Raw genomic sequence first — 17750 nt, 5'->3', positions numbered from 1 at the left:
ATTTACATTGGAGTTGCAAATAAAAAAACAGATATATAGAGGACATATAGAGGATCAGTAGGGGTGTAGTTCCCGGAGCCTGCACTGTGTAACTATCTCTGCTTTTTGCATTAACCACATGTCAAGGCTGAAAACACATGACACAAATGCTTGCGCTGCTACCCACTTCATAAGCAGTTAACCAATCATGTGTCTTACTATAGTTTAGGTTTATAGCATGCATGTTTTCACATGTCAAAATTTGCCTGTTACAACTCACAAAAACACAGTTTTGGAACATATTGCCACCCCAAGAGTCCATTTGAAAACAGTAGATGTATCATTTTGGTATTTAGTGATGACAAAGTTATTGTGAAATCAACTTTGTTGTGAACCATATTGTGTTTCCCTTATTGCATTCACTATTAAGTTATGGAATGGGTGGAAGTATTTCCAATATGTCCCTGAAATCTAACAAAAGATGCATCCACATGAATAGATTAAAGTTAATATCAATATTTAGGTACAGAACACAGACAAGTATATTAAGCAAATGCAAGAAATAATACTAAAATCTTTACTTTTTAACAAGAATTAAACACAACATTTTGCACAGTAATGAGACAAAATATGTTAGTTTTTTATCATCTTTAAAATCAAAATATTCCTTAAAATATGTACATTTTACAGTATAAAAAATAGCAAAACACAAGAATGTACAAGCAGAGATTTCAAGTATTTAAAGCGCAAACAAATTTTCTAATTTTAACTTACTAACAGAAGATGTAAGCTAAAAGTTAAAATATATTTCCCCTATGGCAAGTGATTTCAAAGCTATAGTAACCGAACAGCTTCTTAATACATACATAATAAAACATCTCCGATATGCTAACTTATTGAAACTGATGGAACAGTGTATCTTTTCCAGAAGTAAGCTTTTTACAGCCCCAAATTAATTTGTGATTTTCCACACAGTAATTATTGGATCCTGAATCGGTTCTGGTTTTTAAAAACAGTGCAATTGAAAAGATTTTTTTTAAAGAACGGTTTTAAAATGCAATACTTTAAATGCAAAAATGCTGTACATTATGCACAAATTTCTATCTAAACATCTCAACTGCATATTTAGAAAGAAATTTATTGTGATTTGAAATGAGGATTGTAAAAGATTAAAAACATTTTGATTTAGTGAGAAACCAACATCAAGGAATATATAACGGGCAGTCAGGCTTTACAATAACACAATTTTTCAGAAAAAACACTGACATTTAATAGAAAAGGATGGCACAACCCTAGTAAAGAATAAAATTATAAAATTAAAAAACAAAAAGCAATGCTTTTATCGTTTGCTTTTACTTTTATCACTATGGTCCCTGCTCCTGTCTTTGTGGTGTCTGTCTTTGTCTTTTTCATCTTCTCGATCTCTGTTTCTGTCCCTAGTTTTATCTTTATCATGACCCCGATCCTCACTTTTTGACTTATCACTACTCCTTCTTTCTTTACTTGCTCTACTGTCTGAAGACTTGTCACTGTGAGAAACTCTTGATCTTTCTTTTTCCTTGTGTGATTCATCGCGGCTTTTCCGATCTCTGTCATGACTCCTTTCCTTTTCTTTGTCCCTACGCCTGCTTCTTTCAGAGTCTCTATCTGCATGCTTTTCACTTCCTAATTCTTTTTCGTGTCTTTTATCCCTTGAATGGTGGGACTCACTATAGAATCTTTGTCTATGTTCACTTCTGCTTCCTCGATTGAAGCTTCTATCACGATCTGGTTTGTCCCAAGGGTCGCTATGACGCCTTTCTTGAACTCTATGATCTTTATGATACAGCTTTTGAGGTGTTTGGTACCGTACCTGTTCTGAATTCAAAAGAGGCCCACCTGTAACAGGCCCAAAAAAATGTGGCTGTCGTGGAATCTGAAGTGTAGGATGCCAAGCAACCAATGGATTATGAATACTGGACTCTGCAGACTGAAATCTAGGGGGTCTTGGAAAGTTTATACCTAATGGTGTTGGAAGCAGTGGTGGTATGTGAGGAGGATATGAAAAAATCGGACTACCCTGCAATGGAAAAGTAGGAGTATGCTGGAATGGAAAAGGAGGAGGGTTGCTTTTTAAAGGTAGAAATGGAGGCTGTTGAAGCCTTAATGGTGGTGAGAAGCTTCCTGTAAATGTAGGAACTGAATTTTTGTTAGATGTTTCTGCCTGTGAAGAATTTGATGTCTGCGACTGGGATTTATTAGCCGCCAAAGCTCGCCTAAATTGCTGCAGGGGGTCTGTTTCATCAATAAGAAGATCTGGAGGATAATTCTTTGTATTTTCAGTTCTAGATGATTCAGCAGTTTCCGTCTCACTCTTTAAAGAAGAGAAGGACAACATACTTTTGGACCTATCACCCCTAGATGCAGGTAGATCACTTTCGTCATGGGAATGTTTTCTGTTCTTATTTTTTTTATGCCTCAAAGTGGTTTCACTTAGTTCTTTATTTTGCATTGTATCCTCTTCATTTTTGCTCACTTCATAGTCTTTTGAATCTGGAGAGTTAATATGGCTTCTTGTGGCTGCTTGCCTTGGATCTCTTTTAATATGCATTAGCTTTGAAGGTTTCACAAGGTTGTCACTGCTGTCTATAGACAATGTATTGTCATCATCAGTGCTGCTTTTGATTTCAAGAACTGGAGATATGTTTGAATTACCATAACTTTCAACATCTTGATTTAAATCAGAGGACCCTGAAGAATTTCCTTTCTCAATTGTTTCATCACTTGGCCACAAATTTATTTTGGCCAAGTACACTTCAGTAGGAACATCAGGAGGTTTGTCTTTTAGGGATACAGTCAATTTTCCAGAGTGAGACTGTATTAATAGTGTTTGATTCTCTTTTGTTTCTTCAACAATGTTAGGAGAGATATCCATTTCTAAGTCTTTGTCAGGAAGTATTTCAGTAGCAACAATTTCGTCTTTTAGCCCTTTTTCTTCCTTTGATGTTTGATCAGTAATAGTGACAGAAGGTTGGTGTTCAAATGTATGTAATAGATTTTCTGTAGTTCCTAAAAGAGACTGCAATATGTCATCCACAGGCAATGGTTTATTGGCCAGATCTAAAGCTGACTGGGGATTTTCCCACCCAACTAATACTCCTGGAAGAAACCTTAGTGGTTTTGGTGGCTCTTTTTTAACTGCCTCGGGTACAGGTTCAACACTTGCTTGAGGTTCATCATTATCCGAGAGCTGAGGTCTGTTTCTACTTTTGTGTAACACAGCAGAGAAGGAATTGAAAAAATCATTTTCATCATCATCATCTTCTTCATTATCATCGTCATCATCATTATTATTTCTACTCTTCTTCTCAGGAACACTCGATAATGTCCCTAGTTGGTCATCATCAAGGCTTGTGCTGTGTTGCCTTTTTACTTTCTGACGAATTATTAAAGCCAAAAGTAGATTGGGTCTTCTTGCTTCTAGACCTGTATTAAGGGGGGAAAAAAAACTATTTTTAGTCATACTGTTGTATAAAAAGTACAGTGTTAGTATTAATACTACACTACAAGCTAATGAAGACAAAGCAGTACATTGCAGGTTGTTTAAATGTCCACTATACTAAAAACTATCCATTACTATTTACTAGTTTAAACATTCACATCATGTTATTCATGTTATTAGTGATAATCACTGGATCATGCATAGTGAAAGTGCCTAGGATTTATCAGTTTTTTAAACATATCCCATATTGGTATAGATTGTTTTTCAGGATTAATATCTCTACTGTATGTTTTTTTATTGTACATGTACCTTTAGTGAAGCACAATTGATTGGGCATCAATAGGGAAAAAAGAATTTTCTGCAGCTGCTCTCCTGATTGGCTAGGGGACTTAGCAGAGTGGTGAGTTGTTTAGCATTCACTATGCTAGCACTAAGACAGTCTTGTGCTTTCAGCTGTGTTTGTGTTCCTCATTCCCACATAATGCTTCTCTGTTTATTGACTTCCGTCTGATTCTGAATAACCCTGTTTCAGTCCCACCCTGACCAATGCCTTGCCCCCTCTAAGGCTGCCTGCTCTGGTGTGTCTAAAGCTGTGTACACACGTGCAATTTTTGTAGTTGGAAAGGATCTTTCACGATCCTTTCCAACAACAAAGGACTACACGATGCATGAACGGTGCTGTACATACAGCACCGTTCTGCTCTATGAAGAGGGGAGGGGGAGAACGACGGAGCGGCACCCTGCTGCCCTCTCTCCCCCTTCCCTTGCATTAGGATCGGTCGTCGTTCATCGTTCGTGGATCTGCAAGGACGGATCCACGGACAATGAACGACGATGACTGTACACACGTCAGATTTTCGGCCGATATTTGGCCGATGCCGATTATCGGGCGAGAAAAATCTGCCGTGTGTACGCAGCTTAAGAATTGCATTCTTGCAGCAGTCCCCAGCAAAGTCTATCTGTGTGGAGGTCTAGGGAATCCTAAGCCTGTGCTTCAGCTACACCTTTCCCAAGTAACAGTTTCTAAACCTAGCACATGACAACAGTTCAACTACAGCTACTACATATTTCCTATGGTTTTTAGAATACTTCATTTTAAGATATTAAACACATTTCTTGTGGAAATAAAAACACTTTTTTTCTATGGCCTGTTGAAACAGCTCAGAAAAAATGCACTAGAGAGGATATGCAATGAAAAATCTCAACAGCTGGTAGTTCTGAATAATATTGTGAGATGTTAAATCTTATTATATCTCCTGATTCAACATAAGTTAGCATGCTGTAAATTAAAAATAGTTTAATATATGAAATGGTCCCTAATGAAAGCAATAAGTAATTTTAAGATTACCTATATAAAGTATCAGGTTTATGCCTATCTATATAACTCGAAATATGATGAATTACTGATTCTTGTATATTAGAAGCAATCACAAATTATACTGCAATAATTAGTAACAAATATTTTTTTTAAACACTAAATCTTACCAGGTCCATCAAAAGGTACAAAGAAATGAGGGATTTTTTCAGAAGCTCCTAACGGAATTAGATACATGTCTTTCACCTGCCTCATATTGTTTGCTACTACACCATAACGCTTTCTGCTACTAAAGTAAGAATAGAGTAATGTGTAAGAGATCTGATCTTCTTCAGTCTCTGGACAAAAGCGAATTACACAGGTCTCCTGAAAAAAAAAAAAAAAATGGTTACCAACATTTTATGGTTACCAACATTAGAATCTAAACATTTCTACATGTTTTTTCTCAAAACAAATAATATTGTTCTGTTTTAAAAACTGCTGAATCTTCCTAAAACTAAACTCCAGGTTCAGTATAAAACTTTCCCTTGCAGCGGGGCTAACTCCAATCAAGAATTAAATGTTCATGTATGTCTCATTTATGTAAACAGTACTTTTACTTACCTCACTTACCTGTTGGTCATTGTGTTCTTCATCTCTCCCCATGCTTCGGGCTCTGGGTTTCCTCCCCATACAATGCAGGACTATTGGTCTTGGACTGTGGGGGATGGAATCAGTGTCAGCAACCACAGTCTAGATTGACTTATGGCACATGCTGCGTGGGACTGGGTGAACAGAAGTAGAGTCCGTAGTGAAGTGTGGAGTAATATAAGAAAAAGTACCTTATAAGGGAACGTTTTTACTGAACCTGGAGTTTAGCTATAACCTGTATAAAAGAAAAGCATAAAAAAAATATGCATCTGTAAAATACATTAACATTTCCTTATAAGTTATCTCTTTAGATAGACCTGTTCTGTTGATCTGCTAAGTCCTGTAGTGAGCTGACACACAGAATTTTTCAGACATTTTGGCATCAGCTCTAACTAGTACTTTTCTACCAATTACTCTTCTTGAAATAACACAAGTATGCACAAAACACAAGCATCTCTGAAATTCTGACAAGCTCAGAAAATTAATTTAATAGTTATTACAAACACTTAAAATAGTATATTTAGCAGACCAAAGGGGAGCCAATATAAGATGTTCAATGTTAGGGTTTACATTTGCTGTATTTTTACCTTTTTACTTTTTTTTTTTATACGTTTACAGGTTCTATCTCCTTACTCCTATTACACAAAAACCACAGATCACATACACAACATATGTTTACATTTAAATAAAATTGGTATCTTTCAGAGATAAATAATTAACTGGTATCACTATCTTATTATTTTTACATTGATGCAGTATGTTTGATAGAGGAATTTGTTTTACTGGTCTTATAAGAAAATTCTTTTTAGACTTCAGCTTTAGCCATTAGCCTCAGCACACACACACACACACAGGTTTTTTCCACAACAGACATTTTAAAATATGTGGAAAGGGGCCTAAAACTCCTCCTACTAATTTATTATCACAATAAACAATACAAGATATTTTGGATGAAGTCACACACAAGATATCCTATTACAAACTATATTAGGACTACCAAATAACATTCAGAATATTCAGACAGATATTTTGTTACCAATGAACAGTGTGGTTATTTGCCATCAATACCTTTGTTCCTGAGGCCTTTATCTTTTCCACATAATCCCAAACAGTCTGTGGAGAAATTCTTCCACCCACTTGGATACTATCAGGGAGATCCTATGTCAGACAAAAAATTTTATATTAGACTTTTTAGCACAGTTAAAAGAGAGGAGCACAAATGTGTATGTGTCAGATTACATGAAATGTGAGTTACTTGAATCTAAGCCATGGTTCCTACTGTGCTTGTCAGTGACAAAAAACCTGACATTGTCCTTTTTATTCTTTTTAAGTAAGACAAGGAAAGTTCTGTGTCATGAAATATTAAACAAGGAATTCCCATCTTTAAGGGATCTATAATCCATATACATTTTGTACTATTATTGTGAATATAATAAGAGCCATGGGTTTTATCAAGGGGTGTTTTAATTATTTTATTTTAAAATTTGATATATATAGGTTTTCATCAGAGGTACACTACTAAATGTGTCTATAAAACACAATTATGACAAATTGAAACACCATACATGTAAACATTGTGCAATAAACTTGTACTTTGATAGGGCTATTTAAAAAAACAGATCCACTTAAGAGTTGGCACTACAAGAAATGTATAATTAATATAATTTACATTATACATTTATGATTTCAGTGATAAAATTATTTGTATGTAACAATTTATGACATGGGTAGTGTGTGGGTAGATCAGGTATTTTCCCTCTTTTCATTTTTTTTATGCTTTTAATTTTTTACTTTGTGGTTTCCCTTGTTTGTTTTGGTGATTTCTAGGCATATTTTGGCTTATTTGTAGGTGCTTGGCTTTTTTAATATCCAATTCAGAAGGATAACATATTGATTGTGTTGTGTCCAATGTTTGATGAGTGCAGTTAACAGCAGCCTAAACAGACTGATGTGTGTTTTTTTTAATTTCAAACTCCTATCTTTTTTTTTTTTTGCTGCTTTATTATTTTGTGCTGTATTCACAAACGCTTGCAATACAGTAGGTAGAACAACAAAAGACAGAATAAAATCCAACATTATTTGCCATCTGAGGGCAGAGCCAGTTTTGGGTTTGTAGGTCCCTCATCAGGTCCATCTAAAAACAGCTGGTGGAAGAGGCAGATACTTAGATGCTGAGATATATAGATTCCAATGAAATGAAAATAGATTCCAATGAATTCAATTTTTAGTTAACAATCAGAGACACATTGTTGTATCCTCCTATGCACTTTACAACAATTAGATGCTATTGGTTGGTTGGCTATTGTATCTGATTATTTAAGGGTGTTTTTGATGGTGTTTCTTTACTTTACTTTATGCTTGAGAAGGAGCTGTTTGTTCGCTCAAACTGACATTGTGGAAATTTGAATTGTAACTCTTTGCCGTTTCCTTGGCTTTCACACATCAAAGAGGTACATTAATTAAATATACATGCTCCACAGAGGACTGTTGCCACACAGAGACAAGTTAATCAATGTGTATTAAAGGATTAAAAACTGGCTGCTGGATATAACTGTAATTCTGCTAACCCTCAACCCTGGCACAAAAATCACACCGAACATCTACAAAAGATTGTTCGAGCAGCTGAGCACAAGTGGAGGAAATCTGGCTTCAGCGCTGACTTCATCAACTACAAAGCCAGACTACAACACTTTAACACCGAGCTCACTGTCACCAAGCAAAATTATTTTGCCGCTGTAATTTCCTCTCAAGCTTCCAACTCGCGCAGCCTCTTCCCAACAATTTAATCCCCCCTAAACCCCACACCTGCTCCCCCCACAACAACCTTCTCTGCCCAAGACATTGCCACCTACCAAATTGCCAAATTGAAAAAAACAGACAAGATGTCTCTGCTCACCGAGCCACTCAACCATATCCATCCCTTCCACCTGTAAATCATCACTGGCCTCCCTCAGCCCTGTTACTGTGGATTAAGTCTCCTCTCCTATATCATCTCCATCCACTACCTGTCCACTTGACCCAACTCCCTCTGATATATTCCATGACCATTCTTTCACCCTGGCTCCCGCCCTAACCAAACTATTCAAACTATTTCTCGGTAGTCGCATATGCTCCTTTGGTTTATAGTACCATCTGTATGCTGGTGAAACTCAAATCTATCTGTCCACCTCTGAGTAGATTGTAAGCTCTTCAGGGCGGGGTCGTCTCCTCCTGTGTCACTGTCTGTATTCGTCTGTCATTTGCAACCCCTATTTAATGTACAGTGCTGGGTAATATGTTGGTGCTATATAAGTCCTGTTTAATAATACTCAAAACTCTAAATGGAGCATCTAAATTTGCTAAAAAGTGCCAAGCAATAAATGCACAATGTAGATCCCAAACACACAGCTACAATGTTCCTGGTATCCAAAGATATGATCCAGGCTCCCTAGACTTTAGGTCACATGACAGAGCTCATTTGAAAAGTATTCATTTTTTTCATGGCAAACAAGAAATACTTGTTTCCTCAAACTTATATTGTACTTTAGGAATGCTGAAATATGTGCCCTATAAAATCACACAAGTAGGGATGCCAAAAATTATTCTTTACACACACCATATACTTATTTATAACCTATTTCTCCATCTACAAGTAGACAGAACGAAGTAAATAGTAGAAGAACACAGTGATTTAACAGTTGTAATCTGGGAACTTAAATAAACCTTTTACAGTAAATTGTGTCGTATGGAAAATTCACCATTTCATTGAACAATGTAAAGGAGTGCATATAAAGAACATTATAAAATTACCTCGGATAAATGGTCTAATGATCCAGATACAGGGTATGCTTTGATGATAAATTTTGCCACAGACGGCATATTAAGAAACCCTTTCCAAATGTAGGTCAAACGGGACAAAAATGTAGATTCATCTTCAGCTGCTTCAGTGATATTAAAAGGTTCAGAGCTAAAATGAGATTAATGGAAAACAATAATAAAGGAACCTTTTAATGATAATTTTTAATGTACTACAAATCTTGTGTTTTAAATAGGTTGATTCATTCTTTATAAATGTATGCATGTATACATTTGTCTATAATATCCAAACTTTAATAATTATTAGCGCTCATTCATCCTCAATCATTTCTGTGCCATGTTAATGTATGTTGTGTTAAACCAACCCATTCATTTTAATAGGGCTGTCAATGCACAGAAACAGTAATGCACAATCATACAAAAGGAGTAATACAGTTTAACAAGGTAATACTGAAATCAAAAGTTTGGTTATGTGTAGTGCAAAGGTCAGACAACATCATTTAAAGTGCAGAAAGCATCTCAAAAATTGGCATGGATGCCAGAAGAGAGGAAGCAGTAAATGTACCAGGACTCCACTGTTTGTCTGTACAAGTCCTAAGGAGCCCTATGATACACTATTTGAAATTACTGGTGTGTCCAAATCAGTAAGGATCACTTAGATCGTTGTAATATAAAAACGTTGTTATCACATGGTGTAGTGTCTTTTAACGACTCCAGATAAGAGAAGTGCATGCATGAGCGGTAACCCTGAGTGTGACACGGTGGTACAAAAAAGATGCTGAAAGCGGTAACCCCGAGTCACACTTGGGGTAGCTAAAACAGGGTAATACAATAGTAAATAGAGCCTTACCTGATCCGCCGGCGTCCTCCTTCACGATACCCGTCCTCTCGCTTCCTCCAGCTGGGGTCATCTGCATCCGATGAGTCACCGGGAGTTCCAGATGAGGGTGGTACATGCGGCTGTTGCATGGGGGAGTGGGAGATTCTTCAAATCTATTTGTATTGCATTCATTACAAAATAACTGTATTGAATGAAATACAGTGGATTTTTATGTATAAAAGCAGTAAATTGTCTTTCATGAAAATGTATTTTACAGTATAATACAATATAATATGAGTACATTATTTTTTTTTTAATTTATTTATTTATTATGACATGATTATGTGTTTCAAACTTTATTATACTCATACTAATATATTATACTGTAAAATAAATTTCCATGAAAAACAATGTACCGCTTTTAGAAATTAACAGGAATTACCCGTCCAAGAGGTTAAAGAGTTACAAAAGGTTGCAGAACAGCAAAAGACTTCTTCTGCAAGTCATTCGAACTGCCCCCTACCCCCAATCAAGCCTCTGTCCTGAAAACGAATGAGCAGAGAAGCCCGGTTTGTATCTAGAAGTCATCCGTATGTTGGATGTCCTTAACTCGGGGACTAACTGTAGTGGAGACACCTTGCGCGAATGCTGAGTGCTGTGCTTGAGCCAGCTAGATAGCCAATCTCCTGGTTAGCTGGTGGGAGGGGTGAGGCTTATAAAACTTGGAAGAGTAGCCGCACCTGGGATCAGAACTGTCCACGTGCACAGTAGAGAGGTGCCTGCACTTTAGCAAGGAGGAGGTAACTGTGACACGTATGACTTTGTTATTTTAAAATTATTGTAGAATAAACAGACCCTCAGTGAAAAGTAAACATTACTCCAATGGGTTTAAAAACTACAAAGTGGCATTAAGTGGAGAAAACTGCAACCAGGAAGTACTTCTATTACAGAAGGGATGTACTTACTTGACTGTTTGCAAAAGTACTTTACAAGTACACTGAACTTAGTGTATATTGCTGGGTATTAAGCTGCCAGGAATGAATTAATCCATGCATTAGACTTAAGTCATTCAGGCGTGGCCAATCAAGATAGTCAAGATCCCAAAACCAAAAGCAGACTGATTGAGTTTAGTTAAATTGTGATCAGGCAGGTACATACCTTCTGCAAAAAAAGAACCTGTCTGGTTTCAATGTTTTTAAATTAGTTCTAGTTTTGTTTCATGTGATTAAAAAAAATAAAATAAACCTTGCATTTTGTTTTATATAATGAAACCTTAAAGTTACCTTGGAGCAGAAAACAATGTTTCCTTTGGAGATTCTGGTTTCTCGGTTTCTAGTATATCCATCTTGATATTACCAGGTGCAGATGTTTCTGATATACTCTCAGATTCTTCTGACTGTTTACGAACTGTACCCATAGATACTTTTACTTTTTTAGGTGACATATCTTCAGCAGGTGGTGCCATTCGACCTGAACAAATTGTAAATATAATGTATATTTTAAAGACAAGTACTCGTGTGTCCTGGTCTTTGTCAGGTACAAATGGAAAGAGGGGGGAAAAATTAGAAGGTTGAGGGGGAGGGGGGAAGCCTCGGGTGACGTAATTATCAAAAACATGGTAAAATAAAAAACAGAGGTCTCACGCCTCAAAGTATTTCAACATTGATATAGTGGTGTGGTATGCATAGTAAAATGATCCAAAGAGCTATAGCATATAGTAGCATAAATATTAATGAGCCAGCCATTAGTCAAATTCTTTGACGATAACCTACTCAAAAAGTAAGAACCTATAGGTTGGGCCGAGCAAAGGGCTCATTTTGCCATGTCAACAAAAGAAGGCCAAATGCTTTCATGGGCCATAGCACTATTTATGTACATTAGTCTTGTCAATAAGTAACAACTATGAATATGGCAGATTTTATTATTTCCATCTAATATGTACTCATTCTCTCGCCAATACAGTTTTATGCTTTGCAGTTTGCGCACACAGTTTTTCAAAGCACACAGCTTTTCTTTGCTCCCACAGTACTCTAAATAATTAGCGTTTTTAATTAATTCCTCTGCTTGTTCATGGTCCTTTTTAATGCTCATCAGTGCAGCTTTCCAATCATGGTAATGCTAAACCGTCCTTCTATAAAGCTTACACATCCTGATCTGCCCAGGGTTTCTAACTAGAATATTGCATCCAGTTTATGACACAAACTCATACAAAAGCAGATGATGGAAGCAGTAAGGTACCAGGCAATACATTATTTAAATTAGCCAACTTTGCTGAATATTTCTCTTGGGAGAAGACAGGAAACATGGCAACATAAACATTAAAAAAAAAGAATGAATAAGTTACTGGTAACTACTACTGCCACTGTCTACTAATGATCACTGCAATAAATGTTTGTATTAGGGAGAGTGCACACAGGCATTTAAAATACGTTTGCCAAGCATATTTACTGGGGTTTACAATTGTTTGCTCTGTATATACCTTGTAGATTGCATGGAGGAGAAAAAGCAAAAGTATAAACTGACCTCACACCAACCTTAACTGATTTTTACCAATAATAAAGAAGTATACATGTATACATACCAGTGCATATTTTACAATTTAAGTCAAATAGGTGGTTTTTGTGTTGTGATGTTGTGTCTGATGCAGACTCAGCAGGGGGGTCTTTATCCTTATGTGATTCTTCCTCCTTTTCCACAGTTTTTACAACAGATTCCTGTAATTATATTCCTTAATTAAAAATAAAATAGTTATGGAAAATGAAGGACTTATAAAAAAAAAAGTACTGGCAGGTCAAATGCAAGGACTTTGACACTGTGTTACACTTTGATTGTTCCAACAAATTGTTCTTCTACATAAATCAGAGCTGTCTTATGCCCTAAAGCCTACATGCTTTATATATCTTTCATAAACTGAAGAATGAAAAAGAAGCCATCTTATCCAAGTAAAAAAATGTATGTATTTTTTTGCTGTCTTGATTGGATTTTCATTTGAAGGAAGCAAATATTTATGCATATACATGTATAGACTACATTACACATATCAGTTTTGCATGCCTTCTAATTTCTAATTGTTAGCCCAGGGTTAATGTGCACCTCAAACCTCTTAGACAACAATCCTTAATAACTTGTTTTGAGATGTATGCGTGAAAAAAAAAAAACATTTTTCACATCTTGTTTTAAATGTAGATTGTGGGAGTAAAGTAGACAGCATTTGAAGAAAACTTTCTTTAGTGGAAAAAAAATGATCAGATGGAAAACAAAGATGATGGTGGAGTGCCCATATTAATTTCATCAAAAGATAAACAGGGAATGAAAGAAGAGCAGTAATAGAAAAAGAAAGCAATGAACATAAAAAAACAAGCCATCCCAGAAAAGTATCTGTACATAAATAAAAAGAATAAGAAGATATTACCTCTGTGTCCATGACTTCAGGCTCTTTAATAGGAGCATCACTTTCTATTTCAATTTCACCCTTATGTGTAATTTTAGTGATTGGTCGCCGTTCAACTTCGCGTTGTTCTTTTTCAATCATCTCAATGGTCTATGGAGGGGGACAGAAGAATGAAAGTTTTGCTTTGTTCAAGGATAAAGCAGAAGAAACAACAAAAAAAGACATTTTCCAGATGTGAAAAGGATACTCTTGTGTATATATATATATATATATATATATATATATACACATACATACATACAGTGTTCTCCCTAGCCCCTTTTAGCTGGGCGCACCACTTTTCAGTAACCACCCGGGTGTTTTTGGGTGGTTACTGATGAGTTGGGTCAAATACAGGGGTTGCCACCCACCTACAATTTGTTCCTACCCAGCTCAAAAAAATTTCTGGGTTGAGCACTGATATTATATATATATATTTGACATCTTGTATCAAAAAATGCCAATTATCTTTAAAACATACTAATCTTAAGTAGTCAATTTAGGTAATCTGTCATTCTGGTCATAAAAAAACTGAATGGAACTCAAAGTTGAGATTTCCATCTGCATACTTTTCTTCTTCCTATAACAAAGTGAGTGACACCTCTTTCCTTGGCTTGTGGCTGTGTATAAGAATTTGCTCTGTAGCCAGCGTTCCACATGATTTACACTGGCGTGTGGCACACTAAGCAACACGGTTTCCTAGTGTACTTGACAATGCAGCTACTATTTAGAACGCCTCCTAATACATATCATGTGCAACTTTCAAAGGCACAATATTGCATAATTTACAAGTGTTTTTAGCTGAACTTAAGTCTGAAGAAGCAAATTATCCAAAACGTGACACACACAATAGTCGTTTTTTTAAGGTTATTTACTAATGGCACCATTTGACTTGGTTGCAATAATTTGTTTGCACTTTTTTAATTATTAATATGCTATACAACCTGAGGATATGTATTTTAACTTGTATATTTGTTTTTATAGGTTTTCTTTGTTTCATCACTTCATATTTGAATCCAATGAAAATTGTGATTTAATATCTTACAACCCTATTGATCCTTCACCATATGTTGCTGGGTGACACCTGACAAACAATTTACATTAGCTACACAAAACCTAAATACAAACATCATTTAATGAGAACATCTTGACTTGTTTAACATTCTATCTTGGTACGCAATGTACACACAAAAGCAGGAATAATGTATTACATGTCTGTTTTCCCTTTGCCTCCAAGCTGCTAATTCCTTAGAAGCCAACTCCTCTGGTGTCATTTTGATGAGATGCACTGGCGTGATGTCTCCTCTAAGAACTCGCTTATATAAAACCTGTGTTCGTGATTGGAAAAGAAAACACATTTCTGTGTAACCAATTCAAGTGTGATAAACAGCACATAGAATAAAATTAGGTAAAAATAAATACATTTAAAAAAAACTTACATTGTTCTTAGGATCCTTTAGGTTAAACATCAAACTTCTATACTTATTCTTGTATTTAGAATCTGTATCTCGATAAAATGAGAATAACTCTTTTTCAATCTTGACTGATACTTTGGTAGCCCTTTCTTCAGGAATCTTTGAGGATGATTCTGAAAGTCTATTAAATATACAGGTAGGTTAATGGTGTTGAAACCCCCCCTAATAATGAGCATAATGAGCATATAATGAGCCTTCTAGATAGTCTTGGATGCTCAAAAATGAAAGCTTTTTCAACTTTGGAAACATTTTTATACTACATCTCCCCTCGCCCACCCAGGAGGAGGTGCCATAATTATGAACATGGAAATACATGGACACCAGCCATTTGAGAGCCTAAAAGCCTTAGGACCTAACAAAAGTACACTGGCAACTGTGACAGCTATCACCTTGAATGTGGCATACGTTACCCATGCACTAGCAGACAGAGTGTAAAAGAAAATACTGCATAAAAAACAAATATGTTTGACTAAAATTTTATTATAATTCAGAAAACATTTCTTACTGAAGTTTTCTTTTGGGAAACAGGTAAATTGGTGGGTTTAGTTGTGCGGTAAGTTAGTGCCATTATCATCGTTGATATGTTTACATACTTTGAGACAAATGCAGAGAATATTATGATTTTGCCAATTTGTGACTGGAAAAAGATATATACTGATATACTGATGCTTAAAATGCTGCCCACATAGTGTTCTATGTTCTGTAGATGGAGATAAAGCATACATATTTCCTTTGTGAGAATTTCCACAGCTTTGTACATACCAGATAAAAAGAAGGTTAAAGTTATATGTTAAATCTACAGGAGGAATTCATTTTCTGCTGGAATTCATTAGTTTGCCTATTGATTTTGGCCAAACTGATCTTAATATTTTCCAAATTGTTCCTAAAATGGACCATGGACCCAAATGAAAGCGATTTTTCATAATATGACTCTGAGAAACACTAGTAATGGTTTTGCAACATTCTAAGCCTTTACTCATGCCGGATTTCTCCATTCTCTGCTTTGTTTTTCTTTAACATAATTTCCCATACCTTTTTAGTAGAATATCTTTTAAAGACTGACGGACACTTTGTCTTATTTGGTCAACAGATGGCTTTGGTGTGGATGGAGAAGAATTGGGTACACTTGATGAGGATGCTTTTTTTTCTGGTTTCTTTCTTTTAATGTCTTGTTTTTCACTAGCACCTGTTATCAAAAGAGCAATTTCATGTTTTGTGAAGCAGAAAGGACCAGTATCCCAAGTGACAGTTTCAAGCAAAGGTTTTTTTTTCATACATAGCAAGAGATTAGTAACGCCTAGATTTTAAAATTCAACCCACAGCAATGCTGTTATAGATAACCTTCAGCAGGATCACAGCAATGCAATTTAAAACAGACCCTTCGTTTATTGTATGAATGAAGTAATTTTACCTGGTTTTGGAGTCTTTTCATCATGTAATGGAACAGCTGTAAAATCTTTTGAAGACTTTTCCCGTTTTTCCTCAGAGACTCGGTGAGATGGTGTGGCAGAGTGCAAGCTCTTTCTGTCAGATGTATGTTTCTTTATTTCCAAATCCTTCTTTTCCAAGACTGATTTACTATCTCCAGTGCTCTAAAATGAAACACAAATTATATCTGATTTAAAATAGTACTGTGATTTTGGTGTTAGAACAACTTTTTTTTTATCTTGACTTTAGGTATAGTAAAGTTAGGAAAATAAAATACAATATCTACAATGTTTAAACGAATAAGCTCAAGGAAACATTACCTTTCTAAACATTTTTTTAGGCTGGCATCACACCTATGCTCTTTTGATTTCAGGTGTTTGACAGATATTTTCATTTACCTTATGAGCTTACTCCTGTGTTCAGGAGGATATGTGAAATATGCCTGTCATTTCCAACATGTAGCTAGGCCAAGAAGTTATAGCCTGCTACCTTAGCAACCATATATTTCAAACTATATGTGCTCCAGCCTATTGGGAATTGACACACATTAAATCTGATCTAAACCTAAAAACCATAATTAAACACAAAGTAGTTTTAGGCCTTCATTGTGGTAGATATTCCAATTACAAAAAACTTGATCTTGCCAGAAATGCAGTATGAATTTATGGGCTTAAAAGAAAACACCATCTTTATTGATTATTCTACTGGGTAAGAACAAAGACTGATATTGAAGACAAGTTTAGCCTGTGCAATATTGAGCGTCACCACCAAGGGACAGAAAATGTGTGTTAACCACAGGATTACCAGGTAAATATAAAAGTACAGAAAGCCCCCCAAAAGGAGGATGTGGCTTAGTCATAGCAGTGTACACATGCCTTCCAGGGGACTCCTGCTGCTTCTTCTTTAAACACACCTACTGGGCATCCAATAAACACATCTTTAGAACAGAGCAAGCAGAGCAGCCTCTCGGGTGTCCATTCAGAGCTGCTGAAGAAGTGCCAGGCAGAATAATCACTGCAGGTGGGCGTCCCACCCCCCAAAAAAGGGCAGGGGAGAACTATGTTATATATATATATATATATATATATATATATATATATATATATTTATTTCATAAAGTTTTCTTTGTATTGGATTTAATACAGCTATTTTGTACTGAATCCAATACAAAATGTTTTAAATTTCTAGTCGCTTCTTCCACCCGCACCGACGCATGCATGCACGTCACCGGGAAACCCCGGAGAACGTCTCTGCAGTTGTCGGCTGAGGATCGGAGGAAGAAGACGTGTCCCGAGGACTTGCAGGGACCAGCAGGACGCCGGGGGACACCAACGGAACAAGGTAAGTGGGTTTTTTCTTATGTTTTTAGCACTTGGAAATACCGCTAGGGCAGGGGT

General features: G+C 36.0%; 1 protein-coding gene across 1 annotated transcript in view; it reads right to left on the bottom strand.

Moving 5' to 3' along the window:
* Nucleotides 1-542: 542 nt before the first annotated feature.
* Nucleotides 543-17750, bottom strand: part of PHF3 (PHD finger protein 3) — a gene marked incomplete at its 5' end in the record, with an annotated part of 29173 nt that continues 11965 nt past the window's right edge. Inside the window, 11 exon segments of the mRNA XM_072408478.1 lie at nt 543-3444; nt 4946-5141; nt 6474-6563; nt 9195-9351; nt 11304-11490; nt 12602-12734; nt 13433-13561; nt 14662-14778; nt 14890-15046; nt 15958-16111; nt 16337-16517. Coding sequence (XP_072264579.1) covers nt 1319-3444; nt 4946-5141; nt 6474-6563; nt 9195-9351; nt 11304-11490; nt 12602-12734; nt 13433-13561; nt 14662-14778; nt 14890-15046; nt 15958-16111; nt 16337-16517 — 3627 coding nt within the window.

The sequence above is a fragment of the Pyxicephalus adspersus genome, chromosome 4 (genome assembly GCF_032062135.1).
Source record: "Pyxicephalus adspersus chromosome 4, UCB_Pads_2.0, whole genome shotgun sequence".
Taxonomy (NCBI): domain Eukaryota; kingdom Metazoa; phylum Chordata; class Amphibia; order Anura; family Pyxicephalidae; genus Pyxicephalus; species Pyxicephalus adspersus.
Note: the sequence above shows the minus strand (reverse complement) of the source record. Positions and strands in the feature narration are given on the sequence as shown.